Source organism: Megascapheus bottae, chromosome 1, assembly GCF_031878675.1.
Source record: "Megascapheus bottae isolate mThoBot1 chromosome 1, mThoBot2.hap1, whole genome shotgun sequence".
NCBI lineage: Eukaryota > Metazoa > Chordata > Mammalia > Rodentia > Geomyidae > Megascapheus > Megascapheus bottae.
In genome coordinates, this window is record NC_143509.1 from 75428622 (window position 1) to 75449709 (window position 21088).

At 39.7% G+C, this 21088-nt stretch overlaps 1 protein-coding gene across 3 annotated transcripts in view; it reads right to left on the reverse strand.

The window, feature by feature from the left end:
- Crybg3 (crystallin beta-gamma domain containing 3) overlaps nucleotides 1–21088 on the reverse strand; it is a 106663-nt gene that overhangs the window by 75659 nt on the left and 9916 nt on the right. Inside the window, exon 2 of one of the 3 annotated variants that reach the window (XM_090347547.1) lies at nucleotides 20650–20805. The exons of 1 other annotated variant lie outside the window; for it this stretch is intronic. In XM_090347547.1, the coding sequence (XP_090203673.1) occupies nucleotides 20650–20798 (149 nt within the window). In that variant the 5' untranslated portion in view covers nucleotides 20799–20805. Of the gene's footprint in view, nucleotides 1–20649; nucleotides 20856–21088 lie in introns of those variants that run through there. One more of the 3 variants, XM_090347555.1, reaches the window with a different exon arrangement.

Genomic DNA, 21088 nt, shown 5'->3' on the forward strand with positions numbered 1-21088 from the left:
AAAAGAAGAAAAAAGAATAGCTTCACATAGTACATTAGGAACAACAATCACAAAGATGAACCTAATAGCACTATCTTAATCTATATCTTTATGCTTGTTCTTCCCCAAGCCAGTCTTCAGATGGTCAAACTAAGTGTTAGTATCATCACGACACTCAAATATCCTCCAACAAACCTCCATCAGTTGGTGAGCAGATAGAATCCTGAGCACATATACACAGAAATTCAATCATGAATTAGTTCCAGATATACCTGTCACAGAAAATCCCTTCACATTACCAGAACAGGCCAATTCACAGGCCAGAAAACCACTTTTTCTCTCAGGTATTCAGTGCCCTCCCCACCTGAAGCCACACCTGGTCCTTCATGGTTTAGTTATAGCCATTGTTTTTGTTCCGCTCCCACAGCACCCAGAAATATTTGCTCCTTATAATGGATGGTAGTTCATTTTCAACTAGGATGCATAGCTTTGTACATTCTAACAACACATCATCCATGTCTGTCCTCGAGTCTAGCCTAAGACATGGTACCTGGAAGGCACTCATATCAGTCCTGTGTGTTTTCTTTTGAAGTGAGTTATGTAACTTTCTGGAAAGCACATAGAAGCTGTCTGTTCTGTACCATCTTTCCCTTGAGACTTAAGAAAGGTGTGAGGATGGTGAAAATATAAGACAACTAAGCCAAAGCCAAATCATTTTCAGCTGATTTAAAAATAACATACAATTTGAAAAGTAAAACAGCAAGTGGAGAAGGTGATGGTTCAAAGCCAACTGGGCAAAAAGTCTGTGACAACCCTTATCTCAACAAACAAGCCAGGAATGCTGTTATACATCTGTAATTCCAGATGTGCAGAAGGGAGAAGTATGAGAGTAGCTCCAGGCAAAAATTATGAACTCCTATCTGAAAATCAAGAAATCTTGGAAGTACCTTAAGTTGGTAGGTCACCTGCCTAGTAAGCAGAAAGTCCTGAGTTCAAAACTCATCATTAAGAAAAAATAAACTAGAACATGGTAACTGAAGACACTCAAGAAAAGCAGTTGATATAGAACTGTATCATCCTAGCTACTCAGGAGGCTGACATCTGATGATCCTGGTTCAAGCCTCCCTAGGGAGGAAAGTTTGTGAGACTCTTATCTCTAATTAACCACCAAAACATCACAAATGGAGCTGGGGCTTAAGTGCCACAGTGCTAGCCGTGATCCTAAAAGCTCAGGAATAGTGCTCCCTGAGTTCAAGCCCCAAGACCAGCATTAAAAGATCACAGAAAGCCTTTAAAGAATTGGACACTCAGACTCAAAGTTTCAAAGGAAAGAGAAACATGACCAGGCACAAACTTGAGTGAGGCAGCAGCAGTGTGTTCCTGTTGGTTGCTAACAACTGTACTCCCTTTGGGACCTCACAATATCTCAATAGAAACATTTTTAGTGCATGGCAGGGGGTGCAGGCAAAATTCATAATCAAACAGAAGCTTCAATAAAAATGCCTTCCATTTCTAAAAAGCCTCATCATACTTACCAAACAGAAATGTGTGGGTTAATCTTGCAAAAGAGCACAATTATGAAGTCCAGTGTGTGACAATAGCTCACTTTTTCAGCAATTTTACTTAGACCACAGCCAAAAGCCAGGAATCCAACACACATCATTAAGCATCTACTTGCTCTTTGTTGGCCATAAAATAAAACAAACCTCTGGGCAATGGGGGAGTAAATGAGATACTTAACTGTCTAAGGTTCAATACTTTACATCAAATCTTGACCCATCACTTAAGATACCTTCTTATCAAATTCTGTCAGGATTCTCTAACTCTGGAAGATAAGCATACTGTTGGGCCCAATAACTCGCTACCTAATAAAGTGGTCACTTGATTGCTCAAGGCACTATTATTCTTGCTGTTGGAGTTTGGCAGTGAAAAACACAGACTGAGTCCTTCCTCTCCTCCTTGCTTTAGGACTTCTAGTCACATGCATCAGAAACCACATGGGTTCACTTCAAAAATTGTGGTAAGTATTGATAACAGACTAATTAGCAGTTATTTAGAGAATTCATTCACATGAATCCCTACTAATATTTCAATACCACCATTCGTCCATCTACAGCAAAGCAACAGCACCCTAAAGAGCACATAGATGGCATCACAAGTACAGAGTGAATCCACAAGGGAAAACTGGCCTTCCTTTAGCCCCACCCACAGATGACAGCACACTGGACCTCTCCTGGAGTCAGGCTCTCAGGTGGTAAGCCTGTGACTTCCAGGATGCCTGGAGAGTAGGGTCACTGGAACTGTTGGGTGTGTAGTGAGGGGAGGCGGAGGAAGACAGTGACAGAGAGCAAAGCTCTCCACTCCATCTACAACCCACCTCACACACGGGCTGGTTGCCGCCGCCTCCTACCATACCATTTCTCTCAACATCATGCCTAGGACTGCATGAGAAAAATCTAGACACTCTAAAGACATGAACACACCTTTTCATCATTGTCTTGTGGGGGCTTGCTCACTTTTCTACAGATGATGAAGCCAATGACATCATCAATCTTTGCAGATGAGCCAATCTTTAGAGCTAATTCTATAGCACTGAGAGTCCTTTTGATCAACCCTTGATACATGATCACTTAATATGCTAAGGAAGTAACTGATTCAGGAAGATTCCTAAACTGAAACAACACCTGCCAGCCTATCATCTTTAGGGATATGTGATCATTCCCAGGACCTTTTGCTAAGCCTTAACTGTCTCTCCTTCTTCATTGTTCAGTCTGTAGCTACCCGAAATCAAGTCCCCATTCTAGTTCTTCATGTCCACTGCACACAGTGGGATCATTATAAGAAAAAGGAATTAGTGAAAAATCTCTATTATTTCCTATTCCCCAAGTAGTATAAAACCCACATGGCTCTAGAACCATGGTCTACTCAGTAGCACCCATATAGCTGTAGAGCTGTCAGGCCTCTTCCCTGGCATGCTGCTCCTTATCACTGAACCCACCCAACTCAATTCCTCTAATAAAGCTAGAAGTCACACTCTTGCCTTCCATTATGTGACCACATCATGCACAAAGACTCCAGCTGGCTTGACCTTGGAGTAAATAAAAACATAATAAGAGCAAGCCTGGTACATATTCATTGCTTTTCTCCCATGAGAAGTAAAATGCTTTGAAAGCTCAGTGATCCATTCCAGGGACAATACCTTAGGTATGAAAGACACTTCAGTCAAAACATACTATTCTGGATGTGACTTTGCAAAGATAGAAATCAAAGGGGTGGACCAGCTGATGTGAGATCCTTGCCAGACCTGGAATTCTAGGTCTACCATGACCACCACAGCTACAGGATAAGTAGCAAAAAAATCAGGCAGAGGAACTTGGGAGTCTTTTGTGATAAAGGAAGGGGTGGGGGAAGATAACTAAAATAAAAGTTGGTGTGAAAACTATTATCAGTATACTATAACAAAGAGGAAGAAATAGCTACCTTCCCCTCAGTTCAAAGACCTAGGCAACTTCTTGGCCTGTCCTTTATTCCTGTAGGCCCCATGCTCTCAGCCCTCATTGCATCCCTATATAGAACAAGGACTTGACCTCCACATCTTCCTGAAGGATCTGCTCAGTCTGTGAAGGTCAACCACATGAGACTAAAGATCTTCTTCTCTTACGTGGAGCAAAGTGCAATCTTCTTTGCTCACTGTCATATGGCAGGTATATTATGTATTAAATTGATTTTTGTACATTGGCCTGTATCTCCAAGAGCAAGTCTATATCTACCTCAATGGAGAAAACAACAATTTCCACATCAACAATTTACAAACAACCTTCTGGAAAACTGTCCATTCCTAAATGGTGACTGACAGCAGTAGTGTGATACTTGTATTTTTTTAATGACCAATAATAGGATATAAAACAGGTGGTTATAGCACCATTTCTGGGCTTCGAATTAAAAGGTAACTAGAAGTTGCCTTTTTAAGGCAGTCAAACAGCATGTAGTTTAGTTCAAACATCTGGCATTTGAATGATTTCAAAACTCTGGAGAAAATTAGGAGAAGTGAGGAAAGGTAATAGACATGATTATGAGGTTCAGTTGCTTTGAAATCTCACTCTTCTGACACAGCTTTTCTCTGGAATGTCAGTGTTCTCCTATAATTTTTGTATCTACCTTGAAGTTACTTTTTTATGTTCTGTCCTCCGCACAAACAAGACCATAATTATACCTCAATCATGAGCTGTCGAGTAAAAATCTCAGTATACCTGATGTGATCCTGGGCCATCTACCACGTATCATATTCACTATCTACCATCAACAATAAGCACGGGAGACCCACCAGCCAAGAATCAACACCCTGAAATCTTCTTTGGTAGGACATGAATGCAAAAAATGTATTCTACCTCCTTCCTGAAATGGAGCATTTGACATGGGATAGCTCAGAGGTTGGATATGCACAAGGCTCTGGGTTAGATCTTCAGTACCACAAAAAAAATTGAAGTAATAAAAGTGGAGCATTCATTCCTGCATTGTCAAGAATTCTGGTTAGGAAAGAGACCATAAACCTAAGGATAAGTAAAACTATGCCTTCCCAGAACTACTCTCAGGGCTGACCTCACATCCAAATCAAATACTTCCTCTTCTGTAAGTTGTTCTGACACACACAGATAATATCTGCAAGAATACATAGACAATACTTTCCAAAAGTAAGTCACAGCCTGGCACTTGTGGCTCATGCCTATAATCAATCCCAGCTACTCAGGAGGCTGAAATCTGAGACGGAGGTTCAAAGACAGCACAAACAATAGTGGCTCAAGTAGTAAAATATTAGCCTTGAGCCAAACAAGAAAAAGAAGAAAGAAAGCTCAGGGGCAACACCCCAATCCTGAGTTCAAGCCCCACCATTGACAGAACAAAATAAAAAATAAATCACATCATTTCAGCTCCTCTCTAGGAACTCCCAAGTCCTATCTCACCAGTTCTCTGGATCTCTCCCCCATGTCACTGATCTCTTCCTACTATTCTAGGTGTCTATCCACACCCACATCTACCCCAGTGATCCATGGCGAATGGCAGGAAAGTTCCTTGTCTCTGAGTATGCAAGAGTTATGATAGGTTTTAAAATGTTTTCATATAACTTCATATCTGCTTGGCAAAAGCAAGTTTTACTTTATGAAAGATTTTAAAATGACAAACTATTAGTATTTTTAAAAGAGAAAAAAATGAGTAAAAGTATGAAAACCATGTAGATAGATGGACAAACAGAAAAAACACTACTACTCTAAGCATTACATATGTCATGGTAAACTCTTTGTTTAGATATAGAGTACATTGTCAAATAAGATTCTTATCTGCCTACTTTGAAGGATGGAACAATTAGTCAAAATTATGACAGTTCTCATTGTTGGCTTTGACTAATCGCACCACTACGCTCTTCCAGTGAGGTAACACTTGGGCATTTTATAAGCAAAACAGAAGGCAAAGAGTTCACATCTCACCTAACCAGTTACTAGTTAAGACATAAAATCCAGCCAGGTGCCAATACCTCACACATATAATCCTAACTACTCAGGAGACTGAGATTTGAGGATTCCAGGTAGAAGCCAGAAAAGGCAGGAAAGTCTGTGAAGATTTTTTATCTCTAATTGACCATCAAAAAGCCATAGTGGAGCCATGGCTCAAGTGGTATAGCCGCAGACAGGAGGAAAAAAAGTAAGTACACTGCCCAAGCCTGAGTTCAAGCCCCAGTAGTAGTGCAAACACACACAAAAGATGTAAAATCCCAAATGCATCATTCTTTGTCCAAAGATGTAGTTGAAATTGTAATTTTCCACCAAAGGTACTATCCACTTTCTGCACGCATGTTGATAGAAAGAATTTTTTTTTTTTTGCCAGTCCTGGGCTTGAGCTCAGGGCCTAAGTCCTTGGACTTTCTCAAGCCTAGAGCTCTACCACTTGAGCCTCAGCACCACTTCCGGTTTTTTTCTATGTATGTGGTACCAAGGAATCGAACCCGGGTCTTCATGCATGCTAGGCAAGCACTTCAACCACTAGGCAAAACTCCTGGCTCCTAGAAAGAATTTTTTAAGCATAAATTTCCAACATGTATCTTATAGAAATCACACGAAAGCAGTCTTTGTGACCGAAATCTATATTCATGTAATTACGTGTGCTTTTTGTCATAGCATTCTGGCTATCACCATGTGCTCTATTTTTATTCCCATACCTTATTTGAAATTAGCACTACAAGTCTAATGCCTGACTTGATAAGTATGTTGGAAATCTTTGGTGTTTAATCTTTAAGCAATTATTTCCCAACAGCACTATTTGCAGATAAAGTTCTAAGTTCAATTTATACTCCTATAAAACATTAAAAGGCTGGCCACTATTATATTTGCAAGCTTCATAGCAACTCTTGACAAAGCAAGATTACTGAGCACACTTAACTCTGTTCTATCAAAAAGCCCTATTGGAATGACAGAAAACTGTAGGAAATAAGCTAATAGGGAATAAGAGCAAGAAAAACAGCATTCGGGAGAAGACAGATTTTTGAAGGGTAGAAGCAGGCAGAAGTGACTCAGAATGGGTAAAAGTGCAATGTAAATGCTAAGGAGACATTGTGGTTCATCAGAGACACAATGTCGACACAATCTCAAGACATTTGGAAGTCCAGGATAAGGGGTGAGGCACATTGTTGATATAGACCAACCTCCAGCCCAGCTCATACCCCCAGCACCATCCCAACTCACAACCCCAAGTGACAGACTTTTGACAGGAAAGTAGAAGAGATTTTAAACAAGCAAAACACACCCACACACACACACACACACACACACACACACACACACACACAAACTCCAAGCTCTAAAAATAGGTACAACAGTGCTGATGGATCACACCTATAATCCTAGCTACTTTAGAAGGCTGAGATCTGAGGATCATGTTCAAAGCCAGCCCAAGCATGAAAGTCCCAGAGACTCTTATCTCTAATTAACCAGAACACTGAAGTGACACTATGCTTCAAGTGGTAGAGCACTAGCCTTGAGCTGAAGACCTCAGGGACAGTGCTCAGGCCCTGATTTCAATCCCCACAACTGTCACCACCACCACTAACAGAATAGTTAGAACATAAAGGCAAAGACAAGAAAGGAAGTTGAGGAAAACCTTCTAACCTAAAGGATAAAATATTAAGGTTCTAAGTAAAAGAGCCTATGTACTGCCAAACAGACTATTTATATACACGTGTAGACATTATATTAAATTAGATTTCAAACTTTGAAAAAAGAAAAAACCATGAGTTACATAAAAAGTCCTGGAAAAAAAGATTGCAACTAAAATTCTCAGTAGCAAATGAACTAAAATGAAAGGACATGAAGAAATATCTTCAGAAGCCTAAGCAAATAATTTCTGTATGACAAAATGAAAGTCAGAAAAACTATCAAAAAGAATGAGAAAACGTATATTGAGAAATGTACAGACTGAGCACATTTTATTTCATATGGTATTCATGATGTTGAAAGCAAGCATTTTAAGTTTTTCTTTATTTTTATTCTTTCCATATATATATATATATATATATATATTTTTTTTTTTTTTTTGCTAGTCCTGGGCTTGAGCTCAGGGCCTGAGCACTGTCCTTGGACTTTCTCAAGGCTAGAGCTCTACCACTTGAGCCTCAGCACCACTTCTGGCTTTTTTTTCTATATATGTGGTACCGAGGAATCGAACCCGGGTCTTCATGCATGCTAGGCAAGCACTTTAACCACTAGGCCAAACTCCCGGCCCCACTCCATATATATTTTTATAGTAAGTATAATTGATAGAAGGGTTACATATATTCACCAGATAGAAGGCACATTTCTTCACAAACAATGATACCCTTTCTCATGTCTTGTTCCCCATTTCTCTCCCCCCATCACCACCCCTCATTTTGTTTTCTCCCCCTTCCCTATCCTATTTCAAATAAACAAATAAACATACATACAATATATCAGATAACAGGGTGAAATATTGTAACAATATGAGATAACCAAGGGACAGCAAAAGAGATGAGAGATAACATAGTACATTAAAAACAAAAATCACTCATTATATGGCTTTTGTTTCTATATCCTAGAGGTCCTTTCATTTAGTGCCATACTATATGGCCTTATGTATCTAGGCTTTCTTCTATTGTAAATCTCTGCTAGTAGAGCCCAAGGTTTCTACTGATTATGATAAATGAGGGAAACCATTGAGCCTATGTTCCTTTGACTCTGGCTTACTTCACTTAATATGATTTTTTTCTAAGTATTTCCATTTCCTTACAAATGGGGCTATGTCGTTCTGACAGCAGCATAGAATTCCATTGTGTATAAATACCACATCTTGTTGATCCACTCATCAACTGAGGGGCATCTGGGATTGGTTCCATATCTTTGCTATGGTAAATAGTGCTGCAATGAACATCATTGTGCTAGTGGATTTAGTATGTCCTTGTTTCTGGATGACTGGGTAAATGCCAAGTAGTGAAATTACTAGGTCATTGGGGAGCTCAATGTTTAGTCTTTTGAGGAACTGCCATAGTGCTTTCGTTAGTGGTTGAAAGAGTTTGCACTCCCATCAATAGTGTAGTAATAAAATCCTGAAAAAGGAAATTAAAGCAGAACTGAGGAAATGGAAAAACCTCCCACGCTCCTGGATTGGAAGAATCAACATTGTGAAAATGGCAATCTTGCCAAGGGCTATCTACAAATTCAACGCAATACCCATCAATATCCCAATGCCATTCTTTAAAGAAATAGGAGAGGCAATCCAAAATTTCATATGGAATAATAAAAGACCCTGTACAGCAAAAACAATTCTTAGCAGAAAGAACAGACCAGGAGGAATTTCAATACCAAACGTTAGACTCTATTACAGAGCTACAGTGACCAAAATAGCTTGTACTGGCACAAGAACAGGCCTGAAGACCAATGGAATAGAACTGAGGACCCAGATATTAACCCACAGACCAATGACCACCTAATCTTTGATAAAGGTGCAAAAAAAATAGAATGGAAGAAAGACAGCCTCTTCAACAAGTGGTGCTGGCAGAACTGGTTAAGCACCTGCAGAAAACTAAAGTTGGATCCTTATTTGTCACCCTGCATTATAAGTTTTATAAATGTTCTTAAGCATACTAGAAGTACTATCATTTAAGAAAACAAATAAGGATTCTACTTAAGCAAAAGATTATAGAAAGAAATGTAGTCGAACGACATCGCCCCATTTGTAAGGAAATGGAAAGACTTAGAAAAAATCAGATTAAGTGAAGTAAGCCAGACTCAAAGGAACATAGTTCCAATAGTCTCCCTAATTTGTCATAATCAGTAGAAACCTTGGGCTTTCCTAGCAGAGATTTACAATTGGTTATTCGAAATTGGATAGAGAAGGGGGAAATCAAATGGGCGGGAGGAGGGTGGGAGGGAAATGGGGACCATGTCATGAGAAAGTGTATCAATGTTTGTGAAGTTATGTATCTTCTATATGGTGAATATAATGTAACCCTTCTATTAATCACAATAAAAAATAATTTAAAAAAGGAAATGTCATAATATAGGACTTGGCTTAGGAAATATTTATATAGTCATACAATCTGAAAATTCACTTGTGATATAATTCACCACATTAGAACAATTTCTTTGGCTAGATAAGTGAAAATGCAAAATATCTAAGTCCTCATCTATCATAATGAGAAATCAAATCTATCTATCTATCTATCTATCTATCTATCTATCTATCTATCTATCTATCTGCAAGGGTGGCTGAAAGAAACACCCAGGGGGTTCAAAGGAAGAGTGTTTATTGAGTGAGGGAAGGAGCAAACCTCCATTCTCACAAGGTGAAATCAGACGGAACAGGGGCGATTATGGTGGGAGGAGAGACATTATATAGGGAAGGGGAATGTGGCCAGGGCAGAAGTGGAGGTGACCACAGAGGATGGAAAAATATCTTGGAGTCTGAGGGACCTCACACTGCCCTCAGGCATGTCAGTTGCCTGGATTACAGATGCTAGGTAGGGCCAGGGAGAGAGCTGAGGGAAGGGACCCTTTCTCCCAGGTGGACCTAACAGTAACCTAGAAATAACCATAAAGCATTTTAAATATCTGCACAGAAATGTGAAACGGTTTGCACAAGATTAAATTTCCTCATACACTCAATGCTTTCCCTCATTTGTCATCATCAGTAGAAACCTCGTGCTTTCCTAACAGAGATTTACAATAGAACAAAACCTAGACACATAAGGCCATATAAGATGAGGATAAATGAAAGGACCTCCAGGATATAAAAACAAAAGCCATATAATGAGTGAGTGTTGCCCTTAATGTACTATGTTATCTCTTATCTCTTTTGATGTCCCTTGGTTATCTCATATTGTTACAGTATTTTACCTTGTTATCTGATATTTTTGTATATATGTTTATTTGGTTATTTGAAATTGGATAAGGAAGGGGGGAAAACAAGATGGGGGCAGTGGTGGGGGGAGGGGACCAAGACATGAGAAAGGGTATTAATGTTTGTGAAGTAATGCATCTTCTATCTAGTGAATATAAAGTAACCCTTCTATCAATTACAATTACAATAAAAATATATGGAAAAAGAAGTATATGAAGATGAGACACTTATTTTATCATATAGCAGAAAAATTGTTGCTATAGATCCAATACCTTCTATTATTCATGAAAATTCTTACTAGTATAGCAATGAACCAGAGTTTATGACAGGATTTTGTTTTATATCATGCTGCACAAAATTAAAAATTATATGGACTGTTCAATTATAATTGCACCTATGAGCCTCTCAGAAATAGCTTGCTGAGCATTATTTACCATAACTAAGACATGGAACCAAGCTAGATTCCCCTCAGTAGATGAATGGATCAAGAAGATGTGGTACTTATACACAATGGAATTCTACGCTGCCATCAGAAAGAATAACATCGCCCCATTCCTGAGGAAATGGAAAGACTTGGAAAAAATCATATTAAGTGAAGTAAGCCAGACCCAAAGGAACATAGGTTTCCTTCATTTGAAATAATTAGTACACATTTAGGACTCTCCTAGCAGACGATTACAATAGCTCAATCCTAGGTACATAAGGTCATATAGGATGAGACTAAATAAAATGAACTCTATGGAAACAAGAGGTTTATCTTGTGTGATTGTTGTTCTTAATGTGCTATGTTATTTCTCTTTTTTTTTTCTCTTATGGATAATCTCATGTTGTTACTGTATCTGACTTTGTTACCTGGTATATTGCATATACGTTTATTTGTTTATTTGAAATAGGGAACAGAAAACAAGATGTTTGGGAAGGGGTAAGGGGGAGGGAAACCAGGGCAAAAACATGAGAGGGGGTATCAATGTGTGACAAGTAATGCACCTACTACCTGACGAATGTAACTGTAACCCCTCTATACATGATCCCAACAATAAAAAAAAATCACACAGAAAAAAAAGATTAAATTTCCTGTATTCAAGAAAGTCTCAAGAATGTGTTCATCCATTTAAGTGCTTCCACAGCCAAGTCTTTTTGCCTTGGTACTTATTTTAGGGGACGAAAGACCATGTAATGTCTAGCTTCCTCCCAGAACAGCCTATGTGCAAATAGGTAAGGATGGATGGCACTGTAGCTTACAAAATGCTAGTTTTCCTAGCAAGTTGCCCAGCTAAGTAACACTAACTTAATTCTTGTTAAAGAATTAAGTAAAACTTTATTATGTAAAGAATTATGTAACGCTTTCAAATCAAATGATCATGTTAGCAGAACGTGGAGGAACTGTTTAACATGTTTTCACAGGTGACATTTTCAATAAATCATCAGCCTTCCTAATCCATATGACCTGTTAATTTTGTACAGGCCTACCAGCCTGAAGAGATTTGGCAGATATACTAAAGCTGGAAGAGACCTTTAAGGTAAATGCCAACTAAACTACAATTAAATTAAAACTATAACTAAAGACTCTGAGGAGATTAATGACTTGTCATAGGACAAGGTAGATGATAGGTAACCTCAAAATAAGTTAATATTTTTGTGGCTTCCAGTATTTTTTGAAACATAATTTCACATTATAGATGAACAATATAGTATATATGTAGAAAGTCTAACTCGTATGTGAAGAAAGTATCAAAACTGTTAAATAATTCTGCATTATCCATTCTATTTAAATAAAGGTAATTTAGATATTATCTCAGTTGAGCAAGTTAATGTACTCCATTCTCTCTTAGGACAACTTTTACAATTTCATTATGATAAAATTCACTCTTTGCCTCTTTTTAAAGTAGATCTTACAGCAATCCATTTTCTTCTTGATTTCCAAAAAGAATAATCCACATATTTTTAATAACCAGTCTTCTTCATGTCCTGTGTCCCTCCAATCAGTCCCCATTCATCCAAAATAAACAACATAACTCTAGTGACCGATTATCTGCACCATCTTTTTTCTATTACAAAGTTTATTTTTTATTTGTTTTATTTGCTTAATGTAACTTGGAGATACTTCCTTCTCAGTGCATTAAAAAGTTTTCTCATTCTTTGTGACAACCAGGTAGCATTATATGACCTAGATGTTAGATGGATGAGAATCTACTCATCAAATCTACTATGTTTATTCTACTGCTATTAAAACAATGCTGCATTGACTATGGTTGTAAAAGCAGCTTTTGGCTTGCTTGCAAAATTTGCATGTCTGATGGAATTCCTAGAGGATAAAGGCTGAGTGTGTGAATGTGTAATATTGACAGAACTTCTCAAATTCCTCTCCAAAGTAGTTTATCAATTTACCCTCCCAGAAGCGAATACAAGTTCCAGTTCACAAATAAGTAGAATATATTATCTTTCTATAGTTTCAATTCATAGCTCCTTTGAAGCCCTGACTCTTTTATGAACTTAAATGCTAATTTACGATTTGTATAAATGCATATATTTCTTTTCCTCTCTCTAATGTCAGGACTATAAATTCTTTATGATGCAAATCACTGATCTAGTCTATCTGGGCAGATGCCCACTTCCATGGCTTTTATTTCCATTCAAACCTGTTTTCTAAGGCCAGCCTTCATTTATGAGTCATCTCAAGTTAAGTAGAAACCATCACATAATGTTATAAGCCTTGAATTCAGAAGAGGATTTGACATCAGTGTCATGAGATTTTTGAGCACTGAATCTTTCAAATGGAGTAGAGACTTTTCATAAATTATTCTGATGATTAGTGAATTTACACACAGAATTTACACACAGTTAAAGGTCTAAGCATGGGATTTGGATCTGAGTAGGGCATTATTGCAAAGTGGTTTCATTTTCTTATCATTAATCTGCCAGGCCAAAAAGAAAAAAGAAAAAAAAAGAAGAAAAAGAAGAAACAAGACACTTGGCTATGCAAACAGCTGTTATAGTGCTTTGGGATACTTCCAATTAAATATTTCCAAGAGTTAAACATTGAAGGGGAGGTTCCATTGGGGTTGAACCATTAGTTGGCTAGTCACACCTGCCAAGTAAACACTAAGGATAAATTATTTCTATTTGCAAAACTTCAACTTATTCTCTATCAACAACAAGCCATTGTGTGTAAGAACTGCTGTTCACTTGGAACAGCAATTCTGAAAGAATGCATGTTTCTGCTTCCTTCTAGGCCTTGGGGAGCCTGCAGAGAGGAGGAGCAGCAAAAGGAACACAGAGAAAGCACTTCCACCTAACTCGATGATACATTTAGACCATCATATCTCTACACAGTTCTGGCTTGACACACTTATTAATCAAACCATGCTTACAGAAATATTAATAATGTGCTAGGATATTTTGAAAGCCCAATTAAATTTCCCACACAATACACTGCATTCAAGAAAGACAATGTGTTCTGAACCAAACAAGTCACACACACCAAAAACACACTTAGCTTATAATGAACTCATTTAAGGAATAGAGATATACATCTACTCTATTAATTTATGACTCCTGTGAGGAAAGTTTTGGTTGTTTGTTCATCATTGTGTTCCTATTGTATAGTGTGGTATTGGACAGAGAGCAGTCATATTACTTCATAGATTGAACAGATTCGGATGATCATTTCTTTAATTTTTAATTCATGCTAATCATTTCTTTCAACAAACAGCCTGGATAATTTTCTTTTCTTTAAATTTATACCAACTTTGCTACCAGGTCCTCACTCACAGTGTTTCACTTAGCATTTCCAAACTACATAGTGTCTGGCTTTGTATACAATTCATTAAAATTTTATAGAGAAAATGAAATATTTTATTTGTAAGGGTTATTATTCTCTTCTTGTCTATTTTATGAATAAAAATATTTTAAAAAATAATCTGGCTCCTGCCTATAATCCTAGCTACTCAGGAGGGTGAGATCTGAGGATCACAGTTCAAACCAGCTTGGGCAGGGAAGTCTGTAACACTCTTATCTTCAATAAACTACTTAGAAAAAAACCAGAAGTGGTTCTATGGCTTAAGTGGTAGAATGCTAGCCTTGAGCATGAAGAGCTCAGAGGCAGCTCCCAGGCCCTGGATTCAAGTCCCAGGATCAGCAAAAGTAAAAAAAGTTAAAAATACCATTTTTGATTCAATAAAGTTTGAGGTTATGATTACATAAATTTAGTATGGCTTAAGTTATGAAACAATTACAACTCCAGTATATGCCTACTGTACAACTGAGTCCAATTTCAATAAGTTCCTGTAACAAGAAACCAAATTTCAAAATAAACTATCAGATAAACGCCCTAGTGCAAATGACAGGCTCCCTGATTAAACCCCACAAATAGATGTTATACAATACGTTAGAAATGAACTTTACAACTTGGGGGATAGGGGAAGGAAAGTGGGAGAAAAACGTGGGACAGGGTAACAATATTCAACCAGAAATGTACTCACTACCTTACGTGTATAACTGTAACCCTCTGTACATCACCTTGACAATAAAATTAATTTTTTAAGCAATGTACATATGGTCATTCAGGATGAGACTAAACGAAATGAACTCTAGGAGATGGGAACAAGAGGTTTATCTTTGTGATTGTTGTTTTTAATGTACTATGTGAAGTTATTTCTTTTCCCTTTTTTTTCTCCTTATGGTTAATCTCATGTGGTTACTGCATCTGACTTTGGGGAAGGGAAGGGGGAAAACAAGGTAACTAGGAGAGGGAGAGGAAAACGGAGACAAAAACATGAGAAGAGTTTCTCAAGTTTTGAGAAGTAATGCACCCACTACCTGACAAATGTAACTGTAATCCCTCTATACATTAATCTGACAATAAAATACAATAACAATAATGTAATAATAATAAAAGCACTAGATACTTGGATGGACATGTTCAATTGTAACTCCCTTTCACAACCTTTGAGATTCAGAAAATAAACAAACAAATAATCTGCACATAAAAAAGCAGGGTTTAATATCCCCAAACATTTTATAGTTCTATTTTGTGTTAACGAAGAAGCTCAAGTATTTGAAAAGGTACACACCTGAGGATTTCTAGAACTTGCCAGACATCTTTCCTACTTCAGGTAAAAATTATTTGTGTCATAGGTATCTCTTCTAAATCAGTTACCAACTATTTCTAATCACAGTTTCAAATCTATGAAAATACAATCTTCAGAAAAGTATAAATAATAATGCCTAATGGAGGATGTTGGTAGCTTAACCTTAAAGCTAGCAGGTCTCAGACTGGTCATCAAAGACACTAAAGACACTTTCTACAAGAACCTCCCCTATACTATATCCCATTATTATCCTGAACCCCATCATTCATCACCTTTAGCTATGGTGGCAAGAAAAAATACCCCTCCTATCTATACTTCTAAAAGTCCACTTACTAGAGTGGAGAATGTACTGTCCTTATACTATAAATCACTATATATCCGTGGTCCAATCAACAAACCAGATCCTTACTTGCTAAATAAGACACAGCCACTGCTCCCTGGTCTGAGGATCCAGTCTTACAATCTTGCAGTTAATACCATTGTATCAGATCACTGAAATTAACAGCATATTAACATATATATATATATGCACCTGAAACACACATGTTACTACCCAGTCTGAAAGTAAAGAAGGACCTAATGACTTAACATATTCAAATGTAGGCTTTTTGTTTCTTTATTACATGTGTATATGAGTTGGGGGCTTGAACTCAGGGCCTGGGGACTATCCTTAAGCATTGTTGCTCAAGGTAGCACTCTACTATCTTGAGCCATAGCTTGGCTTTTTGCTAGTTAACTGAAGATAAAAGTCTTATGGACTTTCCTGAGTGGGCCTGCTTTAAGCTGTGATCCTCAGATCTCAGCCTCCTGAGTTGCTAAGATTCCAGCATGAACCACCAGTGACTGACTACTTCCTGTTTTCCTTTGGGAACCGAATTTAGAGCCCCATATTTGCTAGGTAATCCTCCTACCCCTGGAACCACAGCCTCCGTCCTTTCTGTTTTCCTATTTTTTCTCCCAGAGTGTCCAATACTAACTTTGTCAGACCGGCCTTGAACCTCTATCTTCCTAACTCTACCTCTTGAGTAGCTGAGGAGAAGATGGCATTAAAAACAAGTACTAAAGCATTAGAGTCAGACCTACCTAAATTCAATTTACACTTAAGACTTAACTCCTCTTGTGATGTAGTGTCATGTAGTGTCATTCCCACTAGGCCACCCTCCCACCTGTCCACCTGGACAAAAGTGGGTTTTTTTTGCGGGGGGGGTGGGGGTGGGGGGGGATGGCTAGTCCTGGGCTTGAACTCAAGGCCTGAGCACTGTCCTTGGATTTTCTCAAGGCTAGAGCTCTATCACTTGAGCCACAGCACCACTTCCAGCTTTTTTCTATGTATGTGGTACCAAGAAATCAAACCCAGGTCTTTGCACATGCTAGGCAAGCACTCTAGGCCAAACTCCCTGCCCAGCAAAAGTATTTTGAGCTGTCACAATGACCAGAGGCTGCTACTAGTAATTTGTAAGGGAAGAGGGTCATGAGTGTCAATGTCCTGCAATGGACAAGAAAGTCCAGTTTAAAGAATTGTTACACCCAATATACAGATAGCATCTAACAACTCAGCCTTCGCCCACCCTTAGATTCCTCAATTGAAAGACGGTGATCAGTGAACCACCCCTAAGTGTGTCTTAAATCGGATGCGGAAATAAGAATACCCAACCCTGGTTAAGTACACATTCAATTCCTCATAGACATTGTTCACACCTTATTTTCTCCCTTCTGAATTACAGACATGAGTGGAGCTGAGTTTAAACAAGTCCACAAAAGATAATACAGCAAAGAAACAAACTTGCGCAATCATTTTCTCAAAGCTGATAAAATAAGGCAGGTGTACCTACAAGTTTCATCTTTAAGCAGTTTTTGGCAAAAATCTTTGAACTCTAAATCAAGAGTCAAACATGCTGTCTAGAGAACTTTCTAACTCAGCTCAAGTAACTTCCCGATTGCCTCTTTCACTAAGTCCCACTGATAACACATAAAGCCCCAAGCAAACACCCATCAAACCCACAGGCCTCTGCTCAGTCTGTAATACCACTTCCCAATTCCTCTCGTACCTCCTGGCTAAGTTCTCTACTTACAGAAACATCACCAACTCATCAAGGCCATTTAAATCACCTGTACCGTGAAGCCCACTGCTCTCCTCTGTCACTTCTCATTTTTCCTGCCTTTTGTGTTTTTAAACTGGGCTTCATCCTCAACAATGATTTTCAAACCGGAATCTACATAAACTCCGTTAGTTCTCAAGTTTCTTATGAAAACATCAATTGAGTACAATTTCCACTCCTATGTACTCTAAATTAACACAAGCAGTCATTGGATGTGGTCAACCAGTTTGAATATCCACATTATAGTTTGAATGTATAACAATGGTACTGCAGATTAACTGTACTGAAAATGAGTGAGAACAGAACAGCAGTAGCAAACTCAGTAAATATATAGGTGCTTAATAAATATTTAAATGTTCATATCAAATGAAGCCCAAATAACCCAGAGCACAGCATTAAAAACTAACATTTCTCTACGACTCATAGAGGAAATGACAGAGGAACTGTATCAGGATTTGATGCAGAATAGTCCTTATCTATCCCAATTTGAACCACATACCCTTTGTAGATAACCCTTTGTAGATAACCTGCAAACAACTGTCAGAACAGAGTAATTTGACTTTCATTTGTTCTGTGGTAGTATTTGTGTTTAATTTTTCATTCTGTTCTTAAGAAATGGTTAAAAATTCTGTTCTTAAGCAATTTATACTCTGTTTGGTATTTGCACATGAATTAGCTAAGTCATAAAATGAGTGTATGTCAATACTGGAAGTGTAGTAAAGAAACTGCACAATGTAAGCATGACAGCATGCACTCTATTCCAAGTTTACAGATCAACCAGAATGTAGACATGAATCCCTAAAGGGACTCAGTGAGGTAGGCACAGTATAAGATTTGACATATGTTCACTGAGTGAAATGCAGCTATGCACTTTTTGAGCAACACTCCTTTTATGCAGTAAAATAAAGAACCTGATCAATCATGTTTGTCCAAAGTCATGTTCATGTAAATTAAATTGCCATGTAAATTCCAAGTGCTAGACATGTTATATATTACTATTATTGTTTTCAAGTGATCTCACTCATAGATCCTAGGACAAGACTGCCAGTCATCTTAGCACCCTGACTTATAGCAGCAAGCATACTGTTCATTGCACTGATTCCTCTATCCCCAAACCATCACTACACAAGGTGAACTCTACTCCCATTAACAGAGTTTTAACTGCCCCAAAGAGGCACAGACAAAAATACCCTCTCATTTTGAAAGATGATCACAGTGACAAACTGCAATTCTGTTACAGTCTTGTTAACACCAAGATCTTGTGTTCCTGGAACACTGGGTACTTCTAAGCATTTCCATTTGTTTCATTACACTTTCAATAAAGGCTTTGTCTTTGTTTATATCCTTGAAAAGGAAGATTTAAGCTCACTTTTAAACAGTGACAATACCCACACAAGGGATTATCTGCGAGACCCTTAACATCTGGCAAGTTCTATAAAAGATGAGGACAAATTTAATGTTCATACGAGTCCAATTAAAATCTTCATTGTCAAAAAGCCACAATCTTAGCCTATGTCTCTGGTGGGATGAGAACACAGGCGTTGTAAACAGAGAAGGAACTAGATGCTGCTGGTGGCCAGGGAAGAAAAAGAGTTCAGAATGGAGAAATTCCTTAAAAAGGCAACAAGAGGCAGACAGGATTTCACGACAATGTTAATAGGAACCTGACACTGCCTGCTGACTGCTTTCAGTCTCCCACATTTCCAACTTTTTCTGTGTCTGCTTGTGGCTGCTATTAGCCCAAGATAGTGTTTTTACTGCGATGGGAGGCATTCCAGGCCCCTTCTATTTGACAACCTCGTTGAGATCTCTCAGACTTCAAAACTATTTTTGACTACTGTGTAACTCTGAAGTGTAAAGCCCTAAACAGTCTTAGTAATAATAATGGAAACTTCCAAGGAGGTTAGCTGGTCAACTATCAATGGAATTTTCTTGGAAAACAAAAATGTATTTGTGTAACAGATGGCCATAGTGGAAATGCTCTACAGGTAGAGAAACACAAAATGCTAAAATTACATCATCACATCTTAAACCCTCAACACTAGTAAAACCAGGTTCAGTCACAGTTATTTCTGCCTCCCCCAAACCCATCATGAAGTTTTTACTCTAAGGAAATACACACAAATACAATATGTGTCCTTCCAAAGACAGGGTTCACTTGCCCTTTGAGTACAATTGGACGGGTAGTTTATCTTCCCACAAAAAGTTTATGTGAGTAAGTTGTATTTCAACTCCTCTTCCTCCTCCAGGACAGAGGAAAAAACTCAGCTACAAGAATCCCAATGAGATATTGTCTTTCAAAAGTTGGATTTTATAAGCAGGTGGAGGAGAGAAAGGATTACAGGGAAGGAGCAGGTTGCAACAACTGAAACCAAGGCAGATGCAGGCCTGGTTTCTGGAATCGACTGGGGAATTTCAGGCAGATGCTTCAGTAGAGAGATGAGCAATAACAGAAGTGCAGAGGACTTTTCATAAATTGCAGAAGTCTTGGGGGACTAACTACAATTCCTGCAGGGAAAAACAATTAAATGAGATGACATACTAGCAGCGTGGGGGCGAGTGGGTGGGTGACTCCGCTCAGATCTACCTTTTTCCACTCGTGGCCACTCTCCCCGCTCCGGTTGACTGTCAGATCGACCCCCGCCCCCTGTCTCCTGGCTGGCGGCTCCTCCGGGCTCACAAGTGGTTCCCATTACCGCCGGCGGGACGCCAGGGAAGTCGCTTTTTAAATTTATTTATTTATTTATTTTGTCACCGAACTTGGAGCAGCGCAGACGCGCGTGTGCGGAGCGGGAACCGAGTCCCCTTCGGGGAGGTGGGAGAGGGCGGCGGGCGGCGCGCGGGGAGAGGCGCCCGGACCCCGGGGAAGGGAGCGAGCGGGCACCGGGAACTGAGCGCCAAGCAGGAAACTTCAGCAATGGAGGAAGGAGAACAGAAAGTGGCGAGGGAAGCGCAGCGTGGTCCGGGATCGGTTCCGGGGAGGGGGAGACGGCCAGGCGCCCAGTGTCCCCTCTCGTCCCTCCAAGTCCCGGCAGAGACCCCTGAGCCTCCCCCCCACCCCCACCTCCCGCGGCTCCCACCTGGCAGCACCGCGGCCCGGGGCGGGCGGCTGGCTCGTCCCCAGCTTCTCCTCCTCTTCCTCTTCCTTGTCTCGGGAAGGATTTCGAGCAGCGAAGAAGCGGGAGAAGCTGTGCCAGGGGGCACTGCCTCGCCTCCGGCCTCCGGACATCGCCCACCTCGAAAGAACGCCAGCCCGGGGATAGTCTGACGGGGAACGAAACGACACGGGGCCCAGGGGAGCCCCGCACCCGGAGCGCAGCCCGGCCCGGGCGCCGCGGGACCCGGGGTAGGCTGGAGCCGACTCCGCGCGAACCGCCGGCCCGGCTCAGTCCATCCCCGGGCGGCCGCCCCGCGCGCCCCGCCGCCGCTCCTCCCCTCGCCCTCGCCCGCGCCCTCGCCGGCGCAGCCCGTCCCCCCTCCGCTCCCCTCCCCGGGAGGAGCCAGCGCCGCTGCACCGCC